Source organism: Mesocricetus auratus, unplaced genomic scaffold (assembly GCF_017639785.1).
Source record: "Mesocricetus auratus isolate SY011 unplaced genomic scaffold, BCM_Maur_2.0 Super-Scaffold_100007, whole genome shotgun sequence".
Classification (NCBI taxonomy): domain Eukaryota; kingdom Metazoa; phylum Chordata; class Mammalia; order Rodentia; family Cricetidae; genus Mesocricetus; species Mesocricetus auratus.
The window spans coordinates 62,441,831-62,469,705 of NW_024429191.1; the positions used below are offsets into that span (position 1 = coordinate 62,441,831).

Sequence of the window (27,875 nt, forward strand, 5' to 3'; positions counted from 1 at the left end):
TTATGTGTATGTATTGGGAGGGATCTGTATGAGGAAATGCCACATATGTGTCTGTACCTGTGGAAGTCAGAAGAGGGTGTTAGGTCCTTTGGAACTAGAGTTCCAGATGGCTATGAGCTGCCTGGTATGGGTTCGAGGACCGAAACTCAGTTCATCTGGGAAAGTATCAATCTTTGTAGCCCTTTATATTTTTATAGTTATGTTATTTAACAAAATAATGTGCTTTTAGGGGAAAGAACCTCCCTAGTAGCCCTTCTTATTTTCTATCGTTTGCTTAGCATATTAAAAAATGGGTTTTGCTATGACATTGTCATATGTAAGTATTACACTTGAATCTTATTCTTTTACCCCACTGACCTCTTTATTCTTCAAAGTAGTTCCCATTTCTGCTTTCAGTTGTTTACATTCCATTACTCTCTCTAAAAGTAAATTTTTTTTTGAGGCGAGGTTTTACTCTGTAGCCAAGGCTGACAGAGAACTTACTATGTAGTCCATGCTGGCCTGGAGGAAAAGATGGCAATCTTCCTGCCTTAGCTTTCTGGATGCTAGGATTACAGGTATGAACTATCATGCCTGGCTTCAAAGTAATCCTCTTAACACCCCATAAATACAGATGTTTACCCAGTCATTAAGCAATAGCTTCAAAAGTTCAAAGTGGAGGTTTTTGTGAACTTGTCTTGTTTGCACCAAGCAACTATCTGCCTTAATCTTTGGACCTATCCAAAAGTACTGGGAAGCTGAGCAGGGGGTTCATGCCTGTAATCTCAGCCTTTGGGAAGCTGAGGCAAGAGGACCCTGACAGTCTAGCATACATAGTAAGTTCAGAGCAGTCTGGGCCACCGAGTGAGAGAGAGAGGGGGGAAAAGTACTGTATTGGGATATTGGCCAGGTGGGGTGGTGCACACTTATAACCCTAGTCTTAAGAGCTAGAGGGAGAAAAATCAGAAATTCAAGATCACCCTCAGCTGCATTGTGAACTCAGAGCTAGCCGGGCTATATGAGTCCTTGTGTAGCAAAACAAAAGGTCTCAGGGTCATGCAGGTCCTTCAAAAAGAAAGAGTTCTAGCTCCCTTTAAAACTGAAAATAAGGGCCGGGCGTTGGTGGCGCACGCCTTTAATCCCAGCACTCGGGAGGCAGAGGCAGGCGGATCTCTGTGAGTTTGAGACCAGCCTGGACTACCAAGCGAGTTCCAGGACAGCCTCCAAAGCCACAGAGAAACCCTGTCTCGAAAAAAATAAAATAAAATAAAATAAAATAAAACTGAAAATAAACACAAGGAAATGAATGTGCCAAGTGGAAATATGACAGTAATGTATTAGTGGAAAAAGGGCATCATGTTAAAAGTAACATGGAGAGTATTATGCTGTGCAATATATGTCTCATCATATGCACATATATTTATCATGCCTATAAAAGAAGTATCAATGTTATTGGTTACCCGTGGGAGACTAAATATAACTTTTATTCTTATATTTTTTTGTAGACCAGGCTGGCCTCGAACTCACAGAGAACCACCTGCCTCTGCCTCCCAAGTGCTGGGATTATAGGTGTGCACCACCAACACCCGACCATTTTCCATTGTTTGATAGAAATTTTAATAATAAATGCACTTTGGTAATCAGGAAATATGATATTTTAATGAGAGAGAATTTGCAGCAGATTCTTGGCAATTGGCACAAGACTCTTTGGCAGTTGCACTGAAGTGTTTTATAGAGTGTCATCCAGAGTGATGACCTGAGCATTTGTGTCTGACTCTGGAGCAATCTGCAGACTGAAGTCCACATTCCAAAGTTCAGGCAGGAAGGCCCTCTCCTCCTCCTCCTCTCATCTCCTAGTTTCCAAAATCCTCCCTCCACTGGGGAAGGGATTGGAAAGTGTTGACTGATGCTCAGAAAATTCTTGCTTTTGCCAGGGAAAACAACAGTCTCTAGACAAAATGCATAATTTTGATCATGTAAGTTTCCATGAAGAAAATCAGCACAGTTGTTCCCTAATTTCACTCTTGCAGAAGAGCACAGGCTCAGCCATGGTTTTCATCTTCTCAGAAATCTCATGTTTCTGGGTTATAGGACATTCTGTTGTGGATGAGGACAGGGATGGATGTTGTCATTAATCCTAGAATCAAATAGAAGCTTTTTAATAACTTCCCCTACTAGACCTGGGGAAGAACAGTTACTTTTTTGCTCAAGTATATGGTCAAGCAAAGTAGCAGGTGTCTGGATAAACTTGAGGAAGTGTTTTGAGTCATCAGTGGTGTACAATTGATCCACCCTCACTCCAACACCTTGCATAGTCCTTTGTTCCATTTCTGCTGTGTGCTGAAACTGAGTTCTGTGGGATTTGGGAGGTTCTTCAGCTCTTCCAGGAGACTCTGAGTCCCCATTTGTTTGTCCTTTCCTCCTGGATCAGCTTGTCCCCCTGCTTAGTTAACGAACTTTCAAGATTCCTGTTTGGAACAGTACTTGATGTGAAAGGAGGAAGATTAGACTTTGTGTACAGTTTCCTCAGAGAACTAAGAAAACAGAATTATGTGCCAGGCCTGGTGACACATGCCTGTAATTCCAGTGCATGGGAAGTGGGAGACAGGAGGATCATGAGCTGAAAGCCATCCTGGAATGTGTATGGAGTTCAATGCTAGCCTGGGATACATGAAATATATATTTATATATGGAATAATATGTACATGAAGGAAGTTGGAACATTTTGCAGTTGGAATGGTTTCACACTCTTGGGAAAGAAGCAGGGTTTCATTCACTATGTCAGCTGCTCAGTCCCTAGTTCTGCTTTCTCACTGAGATCTATTTAAGCAGGTCAGACTCTACTTAATTGCTGTGCTCCTGTGAGTGGGATCATTGTCAGAATCACTTGTTCTGGAGTCCTTATCAAAAGCACATTCAGCTCATTGGTAAAATACTGCCTACCCAGGAGGTAGAGACAGGAAGGTTGGGAATTCAAGGTGATCCTCAGCTTGAGGTCAGCCTGGGCTACCTACATAAAAACCTGTCTCAAAAAATGAAAAATTAAATAAGGCATATCCAGGCCTGGTGGTGCACAGTTGTATTGCCAGCTCCTCTTGGAGGCTGAAGCAAAGTTCTTGAAAGTTCAAGGCCCACACAGAGTTCCAGGCTCTGGGTAACCTGGTGAGAACCTACCTCAAAAGTTACTTTTACAAAAAGGCTTAATATATACCTCAGTGGCGTAACACTTGCAGTGTGAGAACCTTGGTCTAAATCACAGTACCAGAAAAGAAAAAAAAAAGCATTACATCAGATATCCTTTAGGAAATCTAAATTTTCCAATTTTATTTTTTTTTGGTTTTGTGAGACAAGGTTTCTCTGTGGCTTTAGAGGCTGTCCTGGAACTCACTCTGTAGACCAGGCTGGCCTCGAACTCACAGAGATCCAATTTTATTTGAATGCTTTTTTCCTGCTGTCCTGAAACTCTTCAGGAATGACTTATTAGAAGGGCTGTTGGGATGCTTAAGGCTGGGTTCCCTTTACCAGTTCGTTGATAACTATGTGTAGTGACAGGCTAAATCATTACATTGTAAGCCTGGGAAAGCAGAAGCCCCGGTGTAAGCTGTTGACAGCCAGTGATCATGAAGAAAGCTGGGAGGACAACCGAGTAGGTGGGATTTGTGCCACACTGTTGGCTCTACTTCTTGGAGGCTGTGCTTTGTCTTTCATCAGAGAAGGCAGTGAGGTCCACCCGTAACACTTGGAGGCAGGGACTCTGTCTTCTTTTGCTGGGGTGGAAAGATGACCCCATTTTTATGGATGTACAAAGTGAATCACAGAGGCTTATGCCTGCCTCAGTTGCAGTGGCATGAGGGCGGCCCAGGGTCTTCCTTCACTGTCCTGTCATATCGTTTGATTATAATGTCCCTGTGAAGATTTGCGTGTAAGGGCTTCAAGAGTCATCCTGTAATGGTTTGCAATAAGGAGACGGCGGTGTAGAAGACAGCACTAGCATTCAGAGTGAGGCAAAGCAGAACTCAGAAGTATGCCTGCTGGATTATAGTGACCCCTGTGGTTTTCTATGAGTCTGAAGAGTTAGGAACATCTTTTCCAACCTAGAGATGGAAAGGGCATGTGAAAGGTAAGTAAGTGTGCAAATGAACCAATCAGCAAGGGATCGCTGAGGAGAAAACCCCACTTAAATTAAGTACACCTGAGCTTGCCTCTTTGCTGCCTAACCATTGTTCTGAGAATGCATGAACACCATGCTCATGAGCCGAGAACCTGTAAGCCACAAGAGTGCTCGCTGCCCATGTCTTGACCAGGCCCTGAGTGTGCTGCTGCTTTAGATCTCATATACACAGGAATTCCACTTAATTGCTTGAATCAAACCCAAAGGATCTCATTGTTTTGAAGAGTATTTAGAAAGAAATCTTAGGGTCTGACTGAATATTTATTTTTGAAACAATGTCTCTTGTATAGCAAGCTGCCTCACTTGGTAGTGGAGAAGGCCTTGAACTCCTGCTCTTCCTGCCTCCATCACCCAAGTGCTGGGAATAGAGGTGTGTGCCACCACACTTGTGGGGAGTGGATGAAGTCCTGAGTGAATGTGTATTGTTAACATGGGCACAGCCAATGGCCCCAATGCCTCAGACCCAGGGGAGTGGGAAGCCTTCCCTGGTGAGGCTCAGAGAAATGGCAAAGCCTTCATCTGGTCCAAGTACCAGTGTTTACAAATGATTGCCCAGTGTGTGCAAAAACTAGAAACCACAGCTTCATCCTCCTGGATGACTGCAGCCTGGGACTTCTCCCCTCCAGAGACTTCCTATGGGATGAGTTAAACTGGCCTCCTTGTTCAGTTGTAGACCATGAGCCCACTTCCTTATTTGGCTGTATACAGTAAACCTGCCTCCTTCATCCAGGTGTATAAAATAAATGAGCAGATGTTCTGGGCAGCAGTTGGTGCTCTCTCCATCAGAATGAGCATGGCCCAGCTGATCCCAGTCTTTCTCTATGTATGCCTGTCCTTCTTACACTCCCTCGTCACCCAGTTAGGCCAATCCTTGAAGCCTTCACACACACCTGGCTTAAATATTTCAAATAATCCAGTTCCACCCTTACTGTATTTGAGTTTGTGTCCTATCAAATTTTGTATGCACTTTCTGAATGCCCAGTTATTATGAACATAACACTGTTTTGTTTGAATTTTGTTTATAGGTATTTATAGGTGTGTGCACCATGTGTGTGTTTGATGCCTGAAGAGACCAGAAGAGGGTGGTGGAACCCTTGCAACTGGAGTTGTTCCAGTTGGGGGCCACCAGGTGGGTGCTAAGAATCAAATCCTGGTCCTTTGGAAGAACAACAAGTACTCTTTTTTTTTTTTTTTTTTTTTTTTTTGGTTTTTCGAGACAGGGTTTCTTCTGTGGCTTTGGAGGCTGTCCTGGAACTAGCTCTTGTAGACCAGGCTGGCCTCGAACTCACAGAGATCCGCCTGCCTCTGCCTCCCAAGTGCTGGGATTAAAGGCGTGCGCCACCAACGCCCGGCTACAACAAGTACTCTTACCCACTGAGCCATCTCTTTGGCAATCCCACCCCTTTTAGATGGGATTTCACTAAGTAAATTTGGCTGCTTAGAACTTACTTTATAAACCAGACTGGACTTGAATTTATATCAGTCCTCCTGCCTTAGCCTACAAGTGCTGGATTTCAGGCATGTACCACCGTGTACTAACTTTTGTGTTGTTTTGCCTTGTTCATTTTTGAGACAAGGCCTCATGTAGCCCAGGCTGGCCTTGAATTCTTGACTCTCCTGCTTCTACATCCAAAGTGCTAGGATTGCAGGTATGTGCTACAATGCTAGTTCTAAAGGTATTTTGCTTTGTTTTGTTTTTGTTTGTTTGTTTTGTTTTGTTTTTATGATACAGGGTTTCTTTGTGTAGCCCTGGATGTCCTGAAACTTACTTGTAGACCAGGCTGGTCTTGAGTTCATAGAGATGCACATGCCTCTGCCTCCCAAGTGCTGGAATTAAAGGCCTGTGTCATCACACCTGACCAAACCCATTTCTTTTAATGTTCAGTAGAAATGACAATGATGATTGGAATAAAAATCTAAAAATATGAATCCATCATCTACTATTTGAAGAATCAGGATTATAGAAGTATTAATCTAAGGACTGGAGAGATGGCTCAGTGCTTAAGAGCACTGGCTGCTCTTCCAGGGGACCCAGGTTTAATACCCAGAACCCACATGATGGCTTACAACCATTTGTAATCCCAGTTTCATGAATCTTAACACCTCTTTTGGCCTCCATGGCCACCAGTCATGAACTTGGTGCACATACATTCATACATATAGACAAAATCCATATTCATAAAATTAGAAAATACTAACCTAGCCCCAAGAGAACAAATAAGTAAATAAGTTCACTTGATTGAATATGTGATAAGAAAGAGTCTGTTTCTAGGCTGCAGGTACTGTTCTTGGTTGCTATTCTGTGTGGTTGATAAGGCTTAAAAAGAATAGAAGCAAGTGTACCATCTTAGACTGTGTGTGTGTGTGCACACACATGCATGCTGTGTGTTGGTGATTGTGCTGGGGGATCAAACCCATCTACTATATCATCTCTGAGAGCAGTTCTCCATGCTATAATTCTACAAAAATGGACACCTTGTTTAGTTTAGTTCGTGGGGTATGGCTGTCTGTTTGATGGTTTACTTTGTTTTTGAGACAGTCTTACTGTGGTGACCCGACTGAGACTTTGAACCAGGTCAATGGCAGTCTTGTCTGCTTACCTTAGTGAGTGTTTGGATGTCTTAGGGAAAGTGCCCACTTACCACTTTCTACTGTCCCAAAACAGTCTAACCTGGCTTGGAGTCTGGATTAAAGGCAATCTGGTGAATCAGCCCTGTGGTAACAGCTCAGACACCAAAAGGCACTATTTATAATCTTGTCAGGAAACCCAAAGATAAGGAAAAAGAAGGTTGCTTTGCCAAGTTTTTAAACTGGGTTGAAGTGCAGTGGATCCTAAACGTTGCTGTATCTGAGAATTACCCAGGGTGAACACATGTTATAATGCTAAAGATCTTACAATTAGGAGGAACCTAAGGAAAGGCACACACCTTTCATCCCAGCACTCAGAAAGTAGAGGCAGGTGAACCTCCGAGTTCCAGGCCAGTCTGGTCTACAGAGTAAGTTCCAGGACAGCCAGTGCTACACAAAGAAACCCTGTCTCAGAAAGAAACAAAAAACAAAACAAAGCAAAAAAAAATAAAACCTACAATATTAGATACAAACCTTGGACAAGGTCCATGGGACCTGAAGTATTAGTAATTTCACAATAAATCCACCTCTACTTGTAGGGCTTGTAGTTTATGTATAGATGGCTGCTTGCCTGTGTGTACACCATATGTGGACCCAAGGAGGCCAGAAGAGGGCATTGTAACCCATGGAACTGGAGTTACAATGTAGTTGTGAGCCACTCTGTGTGGGTGCTAAGAACTGCTTTTAACTTCTGAGCCACCTCTTCAGCCCCCTTAGGGAGCTTATTAAAAATTTTAATAATAGGATGAGCATGATAGTAGCATAAACCTGTAGTCCAAGCTTCTTGGAAAACTGAGACAGGAGGATGACCTGCAGTAAAAAATTTAAGGCTAGTCTGGGCAACATAGTGAGAACCCATCTGAATAATAGTAATGATAATAAGGCCCCAGGTCCAACTCTAGACATTAAACATTCTGATCCAGTGTATCTGGGTCCAAGAATACTGGGAATCACAATGTGGTTTTTTTTTCTTCATTTTGTTTGTTTGTTTTTTGGCTGGCCTGGAACTCACTATGTATACCAGGCTGGCCTGAACTCATAGAGATCTGCCTGCCTCTGATTCTGCCTCCTGAGTGTTGGTGTAAGTTGTGTGGTATCACATCTGGCCAGTTTTTTTTTTTTTCACAGAATAATTCATCACATTTGCTTTACAACTGAAGCATTTGACTACATATCACCAATTACAGGTTAACATTGTTTTGTCTAAACAAATGGCATTAACTATGCAGAGAATACTTCCCTTCTCAGGCTGAGAGCCCAGCTGGGACTCAGTTGTCCCAGGTTGCTGGTCTTCTTTCCTTTCCCTTCTCCATAACCATTGGCATGGGCACAACCTTCTGAGACATGGACTCTGAAGAGAGAATGGCTGGTTATCCTTGATGAATTCAATGTCAAGCCATTTAAAAGACATAATACTTGTCTCCTTACACTCCCCCTTCCACCCATCTTTCTCTCATGTAACCTGACTGGTTTCAACTTTGCAATATAGACAAGGCCAGCCTGGAAATCCCGGTCTGCTCCTCACCTTCCAAGTGCTAGGATTCTAGAAAAAAATGCTCATCTCTAAGAAGACACTAGAACTACACTTCCTAGGAGCTCGCATTAAGAGAGCACCTTTGATGTACCAGGTGCCTCTCAAATGGGATCCTCGTTAATTTCCACAGCCACAAGCAAGGCAACATCTATTTTACAGATAAGGCAGCTGTAGAATGGAGAAGTCAAGCAGCTTTCCACAAACCACTCAGCTAGTGTTTGCTTTCCTTATGCTATGCTGCGTTTCCAGCAGAAAGCAGTCTTTATTGATCAAGCCAGGGACCAGGTTCATCAGTGTACATCAGCAAACTTACTGGACATGGGACTTCAAAGATGACAAATACTATAATGATGACTCCGCTGAGCAGCAGAGTAGCAGCAGTCAGAACTTTGATGACAGTGCTCCATTTCTGCCTCTTCTTTAAGGATGCATCTGTGTCTGAAAGGAAAGAGGGACGGAGGAGAAGAAAAAAGAACGGGAGCAGGGCTCACCTTGACTACAAGTTCTCCTTGCTCAGACTAACCAGGACATCTGACTCAGACAGAGGCTAGATTTCCACCTGGGGCTGGGAATCAGGTGGGGTGGCAGCATGGACTCTTCACTAGCTTCTTTCATGAAAGAGCCACCTTCCCTAGAATTTGGGATTCTCCATAGTCATGCATGCTGACTCTTGTACTGTTCCTGAGAAGAAAAGGCTTGGGTGCACAAGGGGGTACTTAACCCATTGTTCCTAGTCAGTCTTCTTGACGTTCTCAACCTTAAAACAAAAGTCATATCTCCATCTCTAGCACTGAAAAAATAGAAACAAATACAAACAAGCACACAGAAATCCCCTTTATTTCAGGCCTGGTGGCGTGGCACATGCCTTTCATCCTACCACTCAGGAGGCAGAGGCAGTCAGGTCTGTCTCTAAATCCAAGGCCAGCCTGATCTATTTAATGAGTTCCAGGTTAGCTAGAGCTACATAGTGAGACCCTGTCTCAAAAAGAAATAAAAACAAAAATTACCTTTCCTGGATTTTGGAGTGTATAGGAAGAACAAAAATGAATTGTGATTGCTTTTGAATCATAAGCCAAATCCAGGGCAGAAGGCTTATATCTATTATGTTATTACTAATCTCATTTACTTTTCCACTGCTATGAACCTGGGATATAACCCAAACTTGAATCTTACACAGTTTGAGTCTTGGCCAATTTAGGAAAGGCAATTTTTAAAAACAGTGAAGATGAAAACTTGTGGTTGGTTGGTGTCATCTTTGTAAACACATACACACACACACACACACACACACACACACACACACACACACACACACACGGCTGGTATCGTGTACCAGTTGAATTTAGTTCATGTTTTTCAAATCTGGCTACAGGGTGAGTTCACTTTCATGGGGTAAGGGATTACCATTTTAAAGACTTTATACTTAGTTTGTACCTTGTGACAAAGGGTTGGAAAAGTCCCCAGTGCTTGTAGTTTCCTCTCGTTTACTTCTAAGAGTTATGGAGGTGGTAGTGATGGGCACCATCTCTGATGAAGCAGATCTGTCCTTCACTGGGTAGAGCTTGCATTGAGAGATCCCCGGTAAGAAAACTATAGAACAAAAAGAAGCAACAGATAGACAACAGTGTGACAACATCATCCTGCTTTGGTTTTACCTGACAAAATCCTAGCTCTGAGCCAGACGTTGGTGGCGCACGCCTTTAATCCCAGCACTCGGGAGGCAGAGGCAGGTGGATCTCTGTGAGTTCGAGGCCAGCCTGGTCTACAAGAGCTAGTTCCAGGACAGCCTCCAAAGCCACAGAGAAACCCTGTCTCGAAAAACCAAAAAAAAAAAAATCCTAGCTCTACTCACTTCATACTACATTTCTAACTGTGACCCCACTGACCTGTATGTTCATATGTTTTAGGGGTAGGCAGAATAATGCCAGGAATAGATGAGGCCAGGAATACTAAGAAGAGACATGGATAAAAATCCCCAGGGGTCCTTTGACTATAATTAGAGGGAAGGAACGAACCATATCTTGCTTGCCTATCCTTCGTCAAGTCATCATCATCATCATCATCATCATCATCATCATCATCATCATAAAGGTGGAGGATGTAACACAACTGAGAGTTTCATCCATTAATAGAGGTGGTTGCAAAGTCCAGGGAAGAACGTGAAATGCATTTGCCTGAATGACTGTTGTAGGTCTATTTAGTGGAGCCCAGTCAACTACTCTGGAGACAGTGGAGAAATCAAGAGGAAATAGAAAATGGAAAGGCACCCAGCTTCCTGTTCTCCTCAGTTTCATTAATGTTAAAAATCCAGTGTCTTGGGCTGGAGAGATGGCTCAGAGGTTAAGAGCACTGACTGTTTTTCCAGAGGTCCTGAGTTCAATTCCCAGCAACCATATGGTGGCTCACAACCACCTTGAATGAGATCTGGTGCCTTCTTCGTGTAGGCAGAAGACTGTATACATAATAAATAAATAAAATAAAATAAATCCAGTGTCTTATATGCCAGGCACTGCCACAGTATTTTATATCAGTTGGATTCATAATAACAAGAGAACAAACAAAAATGTCAGGACACAGGAAGCAGAGACAGCAATGACTATCATATATTTTATGGTTGGGTATAGTGGCACCTGCCTATAGTCCCAACATTTAGGAGACTGAGGCAGGAAGATAACATTGAGTTCAAGGTCCACATGGGCTACATAGTGAGTAACAAGCCAGCCACAGCTAAATAGCAGGATCCCACCCACCCAAAAACAAAAACAAAAAAGGTATATATTAGGGTAAGTGCTACTTAAATAAAACTAGAGCTGGGCATAGTGGCACATGCCTTTGATCCCAGCACTCAGGAGGCAGAGGTCAGCCTGGTCTACATAGTGAATTCCAGGATAGCCAGGGCCACAAGGAGAGAGACTCTCAAAAACATCAATCAATCAATCCATTCATCCATCAATCTAGAACAAGAAGCAGTCATGGTAGCTCATACCTGTAATCCCAGCATTGGTGAAGCTGAGTTGGAGGATTACCAGGAGTTCAAAGCTATTCTTGGGTAACTAGCAAGTTCCTAGCCAGTCTGAGCTACATAATGTGAGACTCTTAAAAGCCAAGAACAGGAATGGGAGAGATGGCTCAGTGGTTAAGAGCACTTACTGCTTTTGCAGAGGACCTGGGTTTGGTTCCCAGCACCATGTCAGGCCACACATAAGCATCTATAACTTCAGTTCCAGGGGATCCAATGCCGTCTGCTAGCCTCTGTTGGCATCCATATATATGTGATATACATACATGCAGGCATGCATACATACACACATATTTTAAAAAATCTTTAAAAACCCAAACCAGCCAGGCAGTGTTGGTACATGCCTTTAATCCCAGCAGAGGCAGGAGGATCTCTGAGTTTGAGGCTAGCCTGGTCTATAGAGCAAGTTCCAATATAGCTAGTGCTACACAGAGAAACCTTGTCTCAAAAACAAAATAAAACAAAACAAAAAACCCAACCAACCAACCAAACAAATAAACATAAAAAATTCTTGCAAGATAAAGTAGTTTGAGGAGTTCATAGGTAATAGTTGGGCAACCTGCAATATAGGCCAAGCCTCTCTGAGGTTAGAACTGAGCCAAAACTTGAGGGAAGTAACTTAGAGGAGACAGTGGTAGTGAAACCCCCAACTCACAGTGTGTCTGAAGGTTACAGTTGTAGGGAAGCTGTGAGGGAGCCAGTAGCCAGCATGGAGGAGAGCAAGGGAGGGGATGAGGTTTGAGAGGATATAGGGATCTAGGCTCTGTGTGCCAAGTTCAGGGCTTTGGAGATAAGGATCTGTTGCAAGGTTTTGATCAAGATTGACCTTTTGTGGGCAGGGATTATTTCTCTTTCTTTCTTTCTTTCTTTCTTTTTTTTGAGACAGAGTCTCACTCTGTATCCTAGCCTGGCTTCCAACTCACAGCAGTCCTGCCTCAGCTTCTTAAGTGCCAGGATTGCAAGTGTGAGCCACCATGCCCAGCTAAGCTTCATTTATAATTGACCACTCACTGAACTGCTGTGTCAAGAATGGAGCATTGTGGGACAAGGGTAGAGGCATAATGACCTGGGTGGTGGCAGCAGATTTTGTAGACAGCAGATGGGAGGTGAGGAGATTCGGCTAGGGATAGAAGTGAGGAAGAGCTGATGAATTCTGGCTGTAGTCTGCACTCAACTCCACCAGCTTACAGAATGGACTTAATCCAATTCAGACGGTGGTGACTATTTCCTCTTCTATTTAAAAGATGGTGTGGCTATGTAACCCAGACTGGCCTCAAACTCACTATGTAGCCAGACTGGCCTCAAACATGAGTGAGATTCCTGCCTTCCCAACTCCTGAGGTTATAGGTGTGACACCAAACCTAGTCTACTATTCCATTTGAAATTGTATTATTTACTGGGAAGGTGCATGCCAGGGTGTCCATGTGGAAGTCAGAGGACAGCTTTGTGAAGGTGGTTCTCTCCTTCTATATGTATTTGGGTGCTGGAGCTCAAACTCAAGTAGTCAGGTTTGGATCACTGGGCAGCAAGCATCTTCATCTTCCGGGCCATCTTGTGGGCCCTTATTACATTTTGCATCATTTCTTATAATTTTCTAAATTGCTTGTTTTGTTTTGTTTTGTTTTGTTTTTGAGACAAGGTTTCTCTGGGTAGCCCTGGCTTTCCTGGAACTCGCTCTATAGACCAGGCTGGCCTTGAACTCACAGAGATCCTTCTGCCTTTGCCTCCCAAGTGCTATGATTAAAGGTGTGTGCTACCACTACCTAGCTCTAAATTGCTCTTACACATCTTAAGTCCCTTTAAATCGCCATTTGTTGTTGTTAATCTTCATAGATATTGAATAACATGACAAGCAAAACAATAGAATGACAGTTTTAACAGTTGTGTAGAGGGGAACAATCAGGCTTTGGCAGTTTTCAGTACCAGTCATTGTAAAGGGAAGCCTTCCCGCCAGCCTGGTTCCAGAGCCGCATCAGTCCCAAATGAACACACAGGGGGCTATAATAATAATGAAACTGTTGGCCTTGCTTGTTTCTTACTGGCTAGCTCTGACTTAAGTATTTACCCCATAATTGCTAATCTAAGTATTTCTCTTACCGGAGAAATTTCCCCGGGCTTCTTATCCCTTTCGAGATTACATCTTGACTCCCTGTGTTTCTCCTACCCAGAGTCCTCCTCGACTCCTAGTCCCACCTATCTTACTTCCCTATTGGCCAACAGTGCTTTATTGACATATACACAGGACTTCCCCAACAAGTCATTATACAACAAATTACAGGAGAAACAGTGGTCCTTGGTTTCAGTTTAACTGGGAAACAGTGTTGGCCACCATACCTGGCTCCAGTCAGTTCTCTTAAATAGTAACAAGCAAATGTTTGAAGATAAGCAAAACTCACTTTGGACAAGTTATATGATTTCTGAGTTTTGGTTTCCCTGTTTGTAATATGGTGGTAAAAAAAAAAATACTTGCTGTATCTATTTCTCTGAGGTGTTATAAGGTTAAGAAACAAAAATGAAAGAGCAGGCGTGGAAACATTGCAGGCTGAGTGAACTGGGACTGAAAGATAAGGGAAAGCCTAGAAACTGTCTCTTTAAACAGAGTAACTCTGTCTGGTAGCCAGAGGGATAACAGCCCAGAGACAGACGGCCTGTATTCCCACCTGCTGAGAAATGTGACTTCAAAGTCTACTAAATAGGCTTCATCTGTCACTGTACTTTCAGCCCTCCAAATTAATGTTCATCTGTGTTGGCAGCTCATCTCTTTCAGGTCTCATCTGAAGTAACTGAACATCAAGGTAGAACAGTTTTGAAAATATATTGTTTCTACTGGGTGGTGGTGGCGCCCACCTTTAATCTCAGTACTCAGGAGGTAGAGGCAGGCAGATCTCTGAGTTCAAGGCAATTCAGAGTGAGTTCTAGGACAGCCTGGGTTATACAGAGAACAGCCCTGTCTCAAAAAAAATGCACTTTATTTCCATTGATTATGGGATTGCAACATTAGTTTTTCTTTGGCTAAAGGTATTTGAACAAGAATGCCCCAACTTAAGGGAGGCATGATGACATATACCTCTAACTCCAGCACCTGGAAGGCAGAGGCAGGAGGAAGGTCAAGGCAAGTTGAGATCAGCCTGGTTTACTTGAAAGTTTCATGCCACCTAGGGTCACAGAATGAGGCCCTGCCTAAAAAACAACCCACAAGAACATCCCAGTTTGCTGGGCATGGTGGTACTCACTTTTAATCCCAGTGTTCTAGAGCAGAATCATGAGTTCAAGGCCAGTCTGGCTTATATACAGAATTCTAGGCAAATGAGGGCTGTATAGTTAGACTTTTTTTGTTTTAGCATAGAAATACCTCCATTTAAGGAATTTTGTCTTTAAAAATTTAGCTTTATGAACTTCTTAAAGACAATAATTCATAGTTCTGAAAGATATTGTTCCACAAAATCATTTTACTTCCTTTTTTTTCTTTTTTGGCTTTTAAATACAGGGTTTCTTTGTGTAGTCCTAGCTGTCCTGGAACTTACTCTGTAGACCAGGCTGTCCTCGAACTCACAGAGATCCGCCTGCTTCTGCCTCCTGAGTGCTGGGATTAAAGGCATGCACCACCATCACCTTGCTTTACAAAATAATTTTTAAATAAAGAACATTAAATACATTATATTTAATCCATTTTAATATGAATTTAATATAACTTTTTGTTTGGTTTGATTTTGAGATAGGATCTGGTTATGTAGCCCAAGTTAAACTTGAAATATGTATTGTTATTATTTTTTTTCTGAGAGAGTGTTTTATTATATATCTAGGCTGTTTTCAAACTTCCTGTCCACCTGCCTTTGCTTTCCAAGTACTGGGATTGCAGCATATACCACCAAGTCTAGATGAACATGTTATATTTAGGGGTTGGAGAGATAGCTCAGTGGTTAAGAGCACTTGAAGAGGTCCTGAGTTCAATTCCCAGCAACTACATGGTGGCTCACAACCATCTATAATGATATCTGGTGCCCTCTTTTGCTGTGTAGTGCAGGCACACATGCAAGCAGTACACCATATAATAAATAAATATACATTATATTTAATAGAGGTGTCATTTCCAGGTCAATCTCTGACTTTGAGGGCAGCCTAGTATACATAGTTAGCTCCAGGACAGCCATGGTTACATAAGGCTCAAAAAACCAAAAGAAGAAAAAGTCACACACAAGAAGAAAATACTGGCCAGATGTGGTTGGACACACCTTTAATCCTAGCATTTGAAGGCAGAAGTGGATCTCTGTAAATTTGAGTCCAGCTTGGTCAAACTTGGAAGTGAGTTCCAAGCCAGCCAAGGCTATACAGTGATACTGTTTCAAAAAACATGTATCAAATGGATGAAACAGCTGTGGGTGGTTAGGCACACTTGTAATCTTGGTACTCAAGTTCAGGCTTATCCTCAAATACATAGTGAGTTGGGTACCTGAAAGCCAGTCTCGAAAAGACAAAACAAAATCAAACATTCTTGTGTCCTTTAAAAAACAGATAGGTTTCTAGGAAACCTGATAGGTAACTTGGAAAGCTTCTAAATAGAAAATCTGAGCAATAGGTACAGGAAATAGAAACTGTAATGTTAACTGATTGCACCAGTTCCCTTTATGTTGCTATGAGAAAAGCAACTTAGGCTATATCCTCAGCCACTGTCTTAAAATTTTTCCTACATTTTATGTTTGGTCCATGTCTTGTGAAGACCAACTGTGTTGTAGAAAGCTCTCATCCTTAAAATTCTACATTCTTACTTTACTTTGAGGATATTTTGATTAATGTCATTTAACTATGTTTTAGACACCTTCCTCTGCAGACTGACATAAGCCAGAGTGGTAACTTCAGAGTGCATGTCTCCTGTGACCATCTAATTCTGACCATTTTCCTAGTTTTTATTTCTAACCTATTTGAGATCTGTCACAACTTTGTGATTTAATGTGGTTTAAATTCAGAACAGGTAGCCGGGCGTTGGTGGCGCACACCTTTAATCCCAGCACTCGGGAGGCAGAGGCAGGCGGATCTCTGTGAGTTCGAGGCCAGCCTGGTCTACAAAGTGAGTTCAGGACAGCCTCCAAAGCTACAGAGAAATCCTGTCTCGGAAAAAAAAATACCCAAAATAAATAAATAAATAAATAAATAAATTCAGAACAGGTATCTCCAAACACTGAAAATAAGTTCCTTTCAGAAGTCCATTTATAAGATGGTTGGGATTGTGGTTTCATAGAACTGTATAATGAATTGTGATTAGGACCCAAACTAACCTACAGATATCTATTTGGTCTCTTTACATGACTCAGATCGTATAGGGTGCTGCCTCAGATTCTGGATCTCAGAACCTTTGCCTTGAGCAAGCATCCAGGAGAAGGAGGAAGACTCTTCCTCTTGGAAAGAGCTCAAAGCCCAGAGGTCACACCAAGGCAAACATTTTCAATAGGGCAGGCTGATCTTTGACAACTTTCCTGGTTCAGAATTTCTGACAGCTAATGTCCTTATTGACCTGAGGTCCCACGGTGCATGGCATGACATAGTACCACTCAGAGAACTGCAGACTGTAAAATGACTTAAGGCCATACTGTGTTTGGTTAAAGCAGGGTGTCACATGATAAGAGCAAAAGGTCCAAATGAATTGATATTGAGTTTCCAGTTTTAAGAGCCCTCCCAGTGGTAGAGTTTAATTAAATGATTAATCTCCCCCTCTCTCCCTCTCTCTCCCTCTCTCCCTCCCCCCCTCTTTCCCAGGACCTCATATAGCCCAAGCTGTCTTCAAAATCAATATGTTTTATGATGGGATTAATTAGTCAGTTAGTCTTCCTTCCTTCCTTCCTTTCTTTTTGAAACAGGACCTCATAGTCCAGTTGTATAATGGGATTACAGGTGTACCCCACCATGCCTGACTTTTAGTGGTAGAATTTTAAAAATTCTAATAAAGTGACTGAAACATCCAAGTAATATAGGAATAAATAATTTACTGTTCTTGCGCCTTATCCTAAAAGAATGTTTGCCCCCTTATTTCTTGATCTCTAGTCTAGGTTGTAAAAGTTATCTCTGTGAGTTTGAGACCAGCCTGAGCTACAGAGCTAGTTCCTGGACTGCCAGGGCTACCTACACACAGAAAGTTTATTTCTGTTTTTTTTTTAAAGATTTATTTATTATGTATACAGTATTCTGCCTGCATTCATATCTGCATGCCAGAAGAGGGCGCCAGACCTCATTACAGATGGTTGTGAGCCACCATGTGATTGCCGGGAATTGAACTCCGGTCCTCTGGAAGGGCAGTCAGTGCTCTTAACCTCTGAGCCATCTCCCCAGCCCCAGAAAGTTTATTTCTATGTCATTCTGCTTGTGATCCTTCTACATCCTGGTTTCTCCAAGCATTGAGTGTTATTTTCCAATAGTCTAGCAGAGTCTAAACGACTGCCTTGTGTAAAGGGAGAGCTGTATGCTAATCTACTGATCAGAAACTATTTGACAGAATGTGTAAGAGAAGAAAAGGATGGCAGACGTTGAGATCAAGAACTGCTGCTGTTGGGGAACAAGTAGTTTCACACAGTGTAGATAGGAATGGAAATTGGAACCACCTGTGTGGGGGTAAATGAGCACCAGATATGTGCTGTCAGTGTGGCCGTTCTGCTTCTTGGAATTCATTTTCTTGATAAGTAGCAGATACATAAGAGGACTGTAGAAGGTCATTGTTGTATTAGTAAAAGAATGGAAATAACCCAAATTCCTATCAGTGGAGAACTAGGGAAATAAATTGCAATTTAGCAGAATACCGTGAAGAAGAATGAGGTAGGGCTGGTGACATAATATGCTCAGAAGTAGGACATGTACTTAGCATGTTCAAGGCCTTGGATTCAGTATTCTACAACACACAACACAGGAGTCAAATTTATGGATTATGGACATGGGACAAACCCATGCCTGTGGAAAACCAAGGTGAGGAGCAGAATGTGTGGTGTGGTACTGCCTATGCTTTGAACATATGCAAATGAGCTGGGTATGGCATCTCATTCCTGTAATTACAGCACTTGAGGGGTAGAGGGAGGAGTTTCAGGAGTTCAAGGCTAGCCCTAGGTATACAGCAAGCTAGAGGCCATCCTGAGTAATATGAGGTGGGGAGATATATGCACACCTATTGGTGCTGTCTTTGGAAGGAAATACAGTAGGTAATAGTGGTTCCTTCTATCCTCAGAGACAGAGAACTGGAGGACTGAGAGACAGGAGTAGGAGAGAGGATTACTTTTCACTATAAATATGTGCTGTTTGTATATTTCACTGTGTGCACTAAAGTAAATGAAATTCACAAAATAGTTTTTTTTTATTTTGTTCAGCTATAGTTCTTTTTTAAAATATTTATTATGCATAAAGTGTTCTGCCAGAAAAGGGAACCAGATCTCATTATAGATGGTTGGGAGCCACTGTGTATTTGCTAGGAATTGAACTCAGGACCTCTGGAAGAGCAGCCAGGGCTCTTAACCTCTGAGCCATCTCTCCAGCTCCTCAGCTATAGTTCTAACTATTCTTTTTTTTTTTTTTTTTGTCTTTTGTTTTTGGTTTTTTTTTTTTTTCGAGACAGGGTTTCTCTGTGGCTTTGGAGGCTGTCCTGGAACTAGCTCTTGTAGACCAGGCTGGCCTCGAACTCACAGAGATCCGCCTGCCTCTGCCTCCCAAGTGCTGGGATTAAAGGCGTGCGCCACTGCCTGGCTCAAAAGTTTTTCAGATTTTATGAATATCATAGGACAGTAGGACTAAAAGGAGTCTTAGAAATTAGAAATGTGGGGCTTGGGTCACTGAAGTGGATCAGGGATTTGCCACCAAACCTATTTGGTCTGACTGCCGAAGGTGTCTTCAGTTGTCCTCTAACTTCCATACAAGTCCATGCCCGCACATGTGTGTGCATGCACACCCACTAAATAAATAAACATATAAATAAAATTTAAATTATTGTTAAAGAAATTAGAAATCAGAGAGGACACTGATTTTTCCCAAGGGGAGAACAGTATGTTTCACTGTGACTTTGGCTGCTGATAAACACTGGCCACCAAGGATGTCACCTGAAAGTGTCAACCTACCTCTATCAGATCTTTGATCTCACTTTACCTGTTAGAAGGGATCCATTCTGAAACTGGGAAGTGGGCATGAGGTGACAGCGTGGGGAGGCCATACTGTTTCTATGGAGATCAGCATAGACTCTCAGGTTCTTCAGTATATACTCAACCTTTGGCCTTCTCTCTGAATGTACAAGGTAGACTCTCAGTCTCCTCCTAGAGCAGAGGCACTGCAGGGTAGCTATAGTCTGATGTTGGATGGACGGGGCCCCTTTGATGTCTGTGTGAATTTCTGGGAGAACTAAACAGAAAAACAAAGCTGGTTCTTAGTCACATAGTGCGCAGATAACCCACTTTCATTCATGATGCCTGTTCAACTCCGTGGCTGCACTTTGCCCTCCTCTGGTTCAGCTCCTCCCCAATCTGTAATCTGTGTTTATGGTAGTAACCAAGCAGGTTCTGCTTTTCTTCCTGCAAGGAGCCATGAAGATAAGTGACTGCAGTAAATCCAGCACAGAGAAATGCTCATAGAACGTTTTCTTAAATGGGGGGAGGGCTGGGTGTCATTCCTTCTCTTTTTTCATCCCAACCCGATTTATACAGTCATACTTTAGGCAATAAGTCAATATAGAAATTTATTTTCAGACATTCTCCTGAGGAGATGTGTATCTTTAAGAAAGTATATTTGAGATCTGGACTAAGAAGTGTAGAGAATAGGCATTTTAAATTTTTATTTTATTTCATGTGCATGGGTATTTTGCCTGCATGCATATACATATCCCCTGGAAATGAAGTTACAGACATCTGTGAGCTGCCATGTGGGTGCTGGGAATTGAACCTGGGTCCTCTAGTACTCTTAGCTGCTGAGCCACTGCTCCAGCCTCCAAAAGGCATTTTTTTAAAGGTTAAAAAGAAAATCCTGGGATGGCAAAGGGATTTTCCAAAAAGGTCTCCATTTCCTACCTCTTATCACCAAATCCTTATGACTTCTCACATCCTTTGGGAAGAGGCTGGGCAGCTGTTCCACTTGGCAGCTGCTCTCTCTGGGGTCTACAAAGGAAAAAAAAGGGGTCAGGATGTACTGTGTCCTCTCTGTTTAGAATTCTGAGATGGGGAAGAGATAAAGTCCCTGCCTAAAAAACTTAGAACTGTAGAGATCAAATACTCCCTAAAAGAGATTTTAAAACACATGACCAACTACATTTAAGTAGGAATTGCCCCATCACAAAGAAAACTGACTACCAATGTATTCTTTCTGAAAGAAAAGTGAGAGATGTGATTACTAAGTTGAAAAAATAACACCTATTCTCTTTAAACAGTTTATTTTCTCTGCTCACTCCTGTTCTATCTTCCTGACATATTCTATATACTATATACTATATAGATCAAGACAGGGTTTCTATGTGTAGTCCTGGCTGTCCTGGAACTGGCTCTGTAGATCAGGATAGCCTTGAATTCAGAGATTCACCTACCACCACTAATCAACTTCTGCTTACTGTATTAAGGAGAGAATCTTGGGGGCTGGAGAGATGGCTCAGAGGTTAAGAGCACTGACTGCTCTTCCAGAGGTCATGAATTCAATTCCCAGCAACCACATGGTGGCTCACAACCATCTGTAATGAGATCTGGTGCCCTCTGCTGGTGTGTAGACGTACATGGGGGCAGGGTGTTGTGTTCATAATAAATAAATCTTTAAAAAAAAAAAGGAGAGAACCTTGAAGGTTTATTATGTCCTCCCTTGGATATAGGCTCTTTATAGATTTTCACAGAGTTATAGACCACATTTATGCTTTTGTAGTACATGACTCACAGGCTGTCGGAATTTCTTTCTCAGCTTTTCTTTTCTTTTTAAGTTAGGGTCTCACTATGTAGCTCTAGCTGTCCTGGAACTAGCTATGTGGACCAGGCTGGCCTTGAATTCAGAGAGCTACTTGCCTCTGCCTTCCAAGTGCTGAGATTAAAAGCATCCTCTACTAGCTAGAGGACTGGCTCAGTAGTTAAGGGGACTAGCTGCTCTTGCAGAGGACAAGAGTTTAATTCCCAGCTCCTACATGGTGGTTCCCAGCTATTCCTAACTTCACTTCCAGGGCATCTGGTGCTTTTTCCCTCCCCCCAATGGCACCAAACACATGGGGTACACAGACATACATGCAGACCAATAAGAAAATTTATAAAGCATTCTCTACCACATCTAGCTTCAGCCGCAATAAGAGGAGGGGGGAGATATCTCACTCTGTAGTCCAGACTGACTCTTTTCTGATGGCAATTCTCCTGCTTCCATATTTCATGAGCTTTGGTCACAGGTGTTAATTTTCTTAATTTACATAGGCATGGTACTGCTACACCTTATACTATTTTGCTTTAACCTCCAGCTAGCTATTTTAGAGTAGAAATGTTTAGGAAACTCATATTTTAAATAAACATTTACTATCAGGGTTGGGGTCAGAGCTCAGTCAGTGGCCGAGCACTTGAAAGCATCCTGAAGCTGGCTTTCAAGCCTCAGTACAAAACAAAAAAACTCAAGTTAATCAACAATTACCAAAGAGTAACAAGCAGTGCCATTCCACCCCCATATCCCCTTTCCCTTAACTCTTCCCCCACTAACATAACATATCCGTTTAAACTATTTGAGTGTATCACCTTAAAAATGAAAGCAACATCTTATGAGGGGTTATGAATCTGAGAGCCCAAAGTGCTAATTACAAAACTGGTACCATCTCACAACGAAAGCTCACCAACCATGTCAGGGAAAAAAGCCTCCACATTTCCCAAAGACTTAGCACACAACAGATGTCTCCTTGGGCTTTTTTTTTTTTTTTTTTTTTTTTTTTTTGGTTTTTTCGAGACAGGGTTTCTCTGTGGCTTTGGAGGCTGTCCTGGAACTCGCTTGGTAGTCCAGCCTGGTCTCGAACTCACAGAGATCCGCCTGCCTCTGCCTCCCGAGTGCTGGGATTAAAGGCGTGCGCCACCAACGCCCGGCCTCCTTGGGCTTAATGATCAAATGTATGGGATAATTTCTGCCAAGTGCAACATGTTGGGTATTGGCTATATCCCTATCTGATGGAAGAGGCTCCAATTGTTTTCTAGGCTACCTTTTGGGTGTTCCAACCTATTAGGCTAGAGAAGTACTTACCATTCTTGTTGGAGTCATAGGATGCAATGATTAAACTGAAGACTAAGATGATATCCATGCAACCTGAGCTCATAAGCACGTATTGCCTACGGCCCACTGTTACTCCGTCATAGCTGCTTACAGCCTTGCCTCTTGGTTGCTTTTACTGTCCTGGAACCAAGTTTCACTGTGACTATCTGGTTCTACCCTGACGATTTTGCCTTGTTTCCCAAAGACCCAGGAAAACAGTTGATTGGAGAAAGAGCCAAATCTGCTTATTAATCATTGACTTTGAAGGTCTGCCCCGACTTTACTGCTGATGCCAACTTTGAGAACTGTCATTATCTAGAGCTTTCCCTAGAAGAAAGGGCATAACCACCCCAAGATATGCTTTATAAATACTTGCAAATAGACACGTACTCATTCACAGGTGTGCTCTCTGATGGAGGCACATTGATATGTAGACCAACATTAAGAGATACCGAGATGCCAATTAAGAGGTAAATTTCTATGAAAGAGGAAGAAATTAGGGCTGAACGAGTCAGTGCCTTATGCTGGGGAGAACACTGGACTTCAGGAATCAGTAGAACTGAGTTCAAGTTCAAGTCTGTTTTGCCACCTTGGGGAAATTACTTGGATACTCGGGATTTCAGTTTTTCCCTTGTATAAACTGAGAACCAAAAGATCTCTGGAATTTATTTACAGTTATGACCGTAAGTTCACAAGGGCATAGGCATACCTATGGAACTATGCATATTTTCCCTCTCATGTATAATGGAATGAGTACAGTTAAAATGACTTTCTTATAACTACTGGGTCAAGAAGTTATGTGAAGGAGCTCTACATACGGTGCATGAGTGATACTGTCTGCAGTTGAGAGTAGCTGCTATTGAATTTTCCACCCAAAATTCTATTTTTCAGCAAAGACTATATAATTAGTATTATGTTTTAAAGACTTTTTTTTAAAAGAGGAGGTCTTCCCATATAGCCCAGACTTTCTTGAAACTCATTCTGTGTCCCAGCTGGCCTTGCTTCTGTCTCCCAAGAACAGATTTTTTTTCTATTTCTATTTTTTAAACTTAAATTAGAAACAAACTTGTTTTACATGTCAATCCCAGTTCCCTCTTCCTTCCCTCCTCCCCTGCCCCCTAGCCCACTAGCCTCCTATCCCCTTTCTATTCCTCAGGGAGGGTGAGGCCTTCCATGGGGGATCTTCAAAGTCTGTCATATCATTTGGAGTAGGGCCTAGGCCCTCCCCTGTGTGTCTAGGCTGAGAGAGTATCCATCTATGTGGAGTGGGCTCCCAAAGTCCATTTGTATGCTAGAGATAAATACTGATATACTACCAGAGGCCCCATAGATTGCCGAGGCCTCCTAACTGACACCCACATTCAGGGAATCTGGATCAGTCCTATGCTGGTTTCCCAGCTATTAGTCTGGGGTCCATGAGCTCCCCCATGTTCAGGTCAGCTGTTTCTGTGGGTTTCACTAGCGTGGTCTTGACCCCTTTGTTCATCACTCCTCCCTCTCTGCAACTGGATTCCAGGAGTTCAGCTCAATGTTTAGCTGTGGGTGTCTGCTCCAAGAACAGAGATTACAGGTGTGTACCACTGTGCCTGACTATAAAGACTTCTTGATAGCATAGCTAGGTGAGCTCATAAAGAAGAAAACATCTAATTAGATATTTGTTGATGTCCAGAGCCTTTGCAGCCTCCCTACCAGCTGTAAACATGCTTCATTGAAGCCAACATGAGCTTAGCTATACATGAGAAGGTTCTGGAGGCTGAAACTCTTGCTTGAGAATCACATAAAGAGTTGATTCAAAGGACTTTCCATAAGAGGCTTTGTGATACTTTAATCAAATTATGGTTTAAGTAGCATCCTGTGACCTGATACATTAATACACTTGAAATCTGGCCAAACTGAGCTTCAAAGTCTTGGTGGGAAACATTATTGGAAGGGAGATCCCTGAAGGACATTTTGTTGGCTAAAATAGGGAAGGGACAAAGGAAGCCCTGGGCACCAACTCAGCAGCAAATCTCCCCTGGGCCTGCTCCTCTTCCTCTACTTCAGTTGCTTGGTTCTTTCAATGCAGGAGAACAGAATTAAGGGTTCTGTTGCTTTCCTGGGTTTTCATGATTTTTCTTGACCATTCTCTTACTATGATCACATGATTCTTTTTCCCTTGTGGTGTTGATACATTCTCTGCTATTCTGTTTAAAAACTTTTGTGGCTGCCATGGAACAGTGCTGCCACCTTGCAGCAAAGGTAGGAATGGATCTGAAATCTCATTTCTCACCCTGTGTCACCAAAGAAGAAAGTCTAATTTTTCTCAAAAGCAATCTCATGCATGGCTAAAAATGAAATTGCAATTTTCTTTTATAAATTCTTGGAGATTTTCTCTTTGTGTGTGTCTCTCTCTCTGTGTGTGTGAGAGTGTGAGTGTGTGTGTATGTGTCTGTGTGTATGTGTGTGTAAGTACTAGGTACTGAACCTATTGATGGATGCCCTGAAGTCAAATTGAATGTTGAAGCATGGAGCAGAAACACAAAACTAAAATTAAGACAAAATATGTAGTGGTAGAGATGATGTGTTCAGTTCTGACCTCTGAAAGTGGGTAGGCAAGAAGGAATGAACAGTCAGAGGGTCTGGAAGAGGAACCCTTGACCAGAAGCCAGGATGCCTTTTAAAAAGTGATGGAATTATTTCAAGGAAGTTCCTTAACCTCTTTGGCCTTCATTACTTCAGTCCTTCTACCATGTGTATTCTGGGAATGAACTGAGGTTGCTAGGCTCAGCAGTAATCACCTTGACCTGTTGAGGCATCTCATCAGTCTTTTAAATTAATTAATTGATTGATCTTTTTGTTGAGACAGGGTCAAATTTGAACTTGTGACAGTCTTTCCTCAGTCTCCCCAGTGCTAGGATTATAGGGATAAGCTACCATACCCAGCTTGGGGATAACTATTATTTAATTCTTGTTACCACAAATGAGTTTTGCCTTTTTTTCCCCCACTTTTGGTTTTTTGAGACAAGATTTCTCTGTCTAGTCCTGGCTGTCCTAGAACTCACTCAGTAATCCAGGCTGGCCTCAAATTCACAGAGCTCTGCCTGCCTTTGCCTCCCAAGTGCTGGAATTAAAGGTATATGTCACCATTGCCAATGAGTTTTGCTTGTTTTAAAAATAATGTCTTATTAAATTCAGATTGGTCATGAAGTATACCCTTTTGCCCAAACAGCTTTACTTGCAAATGTTCATTGCAATGAGTTCTTGGTCTGGTTCAAAGCCTCTGGCTTCTGCTACATCATCAATGCTGGACACTCACTGACACTCTTCTAAAGTTCTATAGTTTCCCTGAGTCGTCGAGATCCTTTGGTTCCACAGGACCTTCCCCTTCATATGATCAAACAACTCATAGATTTAAAATTTTTTTTGGCAGGGGGTAGGTTACAAGGGTGGAGGGAAAGCATGGAAGGACTTGGAAATGAGTGGGATTGGGGTGCATGGTATGAAATCCCCCCCAAAAATCAATACATAATTGTTTAAAATTTTTAGGCTGGAATCAAAAGCAATGGAGAACCTTTGTGGCAACCTTCATATATATGAATTGTCAAACTTTGTTCTCATTCATTCAGATTTTGCTTCTTATTTGTTATTTATTTTTATTTTTATTTTTTTGAGAGAGGGTCTTACTATGTAGTCCTGACTGGTTTGCAACTTGTACTGAAAAGGCTCACAGAGGTCTTCCTGCCTCTGCATCATGGAATTAAAGGTATATGTCACCATTCCTGGCCTTGTCTATTTTTTTTCCCAAGACAGGTTTTTCTGTGGAGCTCTGATTGTTTTGGAATTCACTGTGTAGACCAGGTTGGCCTGGAACTCACAGAGATCTGCCTGCCCCTACCTGGGATTAAAGGGGCACATAACTACCACTCTGCTGCCTTGTCTATTTTTTTTTTTTTTTGGTTTTTCGAGACAGGGTTTCTCTGTGGCTTTGGAGGCTGTCCTGGAACTCACTTTGTAGACCAGGCTGGCCTCGAACTCACAGAGATCCACCTGCCTCTGCCTCCTGAGTGCTGGGATTAAAGGCGTGTGCCACCAACACCCAGTGCCTTGTCTATTTTTTAAATTCGAAACTTATGTATTCATTTTTTGTTTTTATCTATCTGTGTGTCTATCTATCCAACTATCTATCTATCTATCTATCTATCTATCTATCTATCTATTTTTGAGACAGTGTCTCTCTACATAGCCCTGACAGGCGGTCCTGGAACTCAGAGAGATCCACTTGCTTCTGCTTCCTGAGTACTGGGATTAAAGGGATGCACCACTATACCCAGCTCTGTCTTTTATATTTGCTCAGTACTAACTTTAAAATTGATTCATAATGTTTCATGCAGCAACTTTTTGTTTGTACTCATAATATTCCATTTTATGAATGTAGCAAAATTTAAATACTCAACTGTTGTAATTTTCTTGGAGCATATTTAAAGGTTTCCCAGGGTATAAATACAAAGGTTGAAGCTGGGTTACAGGGTATGTAAGTTATGTTCAGCTTGACTATTTATAGTAAATTATAGTAAGTTATTTTCTAATTTGTTTCCAATAACTCCATTTGTAACATATACTTGTTCTATATTCTTAAAACATTTAGATCTATTCATTTAATGTGTAAGTGTTTGCCTGTATGTATGTATATATACCACATGCATGTTTGGTGCCCTCAGAGAGCATCAGATCCTCTAGAACTGGAGTTATGGATCATGGTGAGCTACCATGTGGGTGTTAGGAACCAAACCTGGATCCTCTGCAAGAGCAACAAGTGCTCTAAACCACTGGGCCATCTCCTCAGCTCCTTGTTCCATATTGACATAGGGGCCAAAGAACTGTTCCAGTATGACCTGAAATGAGCCTGAGTATCCCTTTGGCTGGTCTCAAAACCTTAGCTCACAGACAATTGCTCTCTGTCTGCAAGCAAGGGTAAAATGCTGCTTGGTTCTCGCACATACTCTGCTATCCTGAATTAATGACATAGAATTTAATACCATAGAACTCCTGAATCGAGTAGGCATCCATATTGAATGTTTTCTAAGTACTCATAGAAAATGAGTGAAGGGGGTATAAAGAGCGAGTAATATTTTCTCTGTGCCTCCTATGTTTCAAGCTCTGTACTAGAGGCTTAGGCATTTGGATTATATTTCATCCAAAAATCACCCTATAGAATTGATTGTATAGTCAAGGAATCAGAGACACAGAAGAGGAGTCACCTAGTCACAGTCTAATTAGTGACAAAGCTAATTAGGATTTTAAGCCTGGTTTCTCTGGCTAAACAGCTCAAGTTGGGTGGGGGTTTTGTGTTTGTTTTGTTTTTT

The 27,875-nt window shown here is 42.1% G+C and overlaps 2 protein-coding genes across 3 annotated transcripts in view; one reads left to right on the forward strand and one right to left on the reverse strand.

The window, feature by feature from the left end:
- Acaca (acetyl-CoA carboxylase alpha) overlaps nt 1–27,875 on the forward strand; it is a 267,912-nt gene that overhangs the window by 17,096 nt on the left and 222,941 nt on the right. The gene's annotated exons all lie outside the window — the stretch shown is intronic.
- On the reverse strand, nt 1,620–22,582 carry CUNH17orf78 (chromosome unknown C17orf78 homolog). The gene is made up of 7 exons (XM_040747917.1): nt 22,525–22,582; nt 20,355–20,441; nt 19,444–19,692; nt 9,747–9,902; nt 8,626–8,750; nt 8,019–8,129; nt 1,620–4,073 (listed from the first exon to the last, which is right to left on the reverse strand). The coding sequence occupies exons 1-7, from the start codon at nt 22,580–22,582 to the stop codon at nt 4,038–4,040; spliced, it is 822 nt and encodes a 273-aa protein (XP_040603851.1). The 3' UTR covers nt 1,620–4,037.

Coding starts and splice junctions, on each gene's coding strand:
- CUNH17orf78 (XM_040747917.1), bottom strand. CDS start 22,582: ATGGATATCATCTTAGTCTTCAGTTTAATCATTGCATCCTATGACTCC. Junction 8,751..9,746: donor TTCCAACCCTTTGTCACAAG/GTACAAACTAAG, acceptor CTTTCCTTTCAG/ACACAGATGCATCCTTAAAG. Junction 8,130..8,625: donor TCTTTGAAGTCCCATGTCCA/GTAAGTTTGCTG, acceptor TTCTCTCTTCAG/AGTCCATGTCTCAGAAGGTT.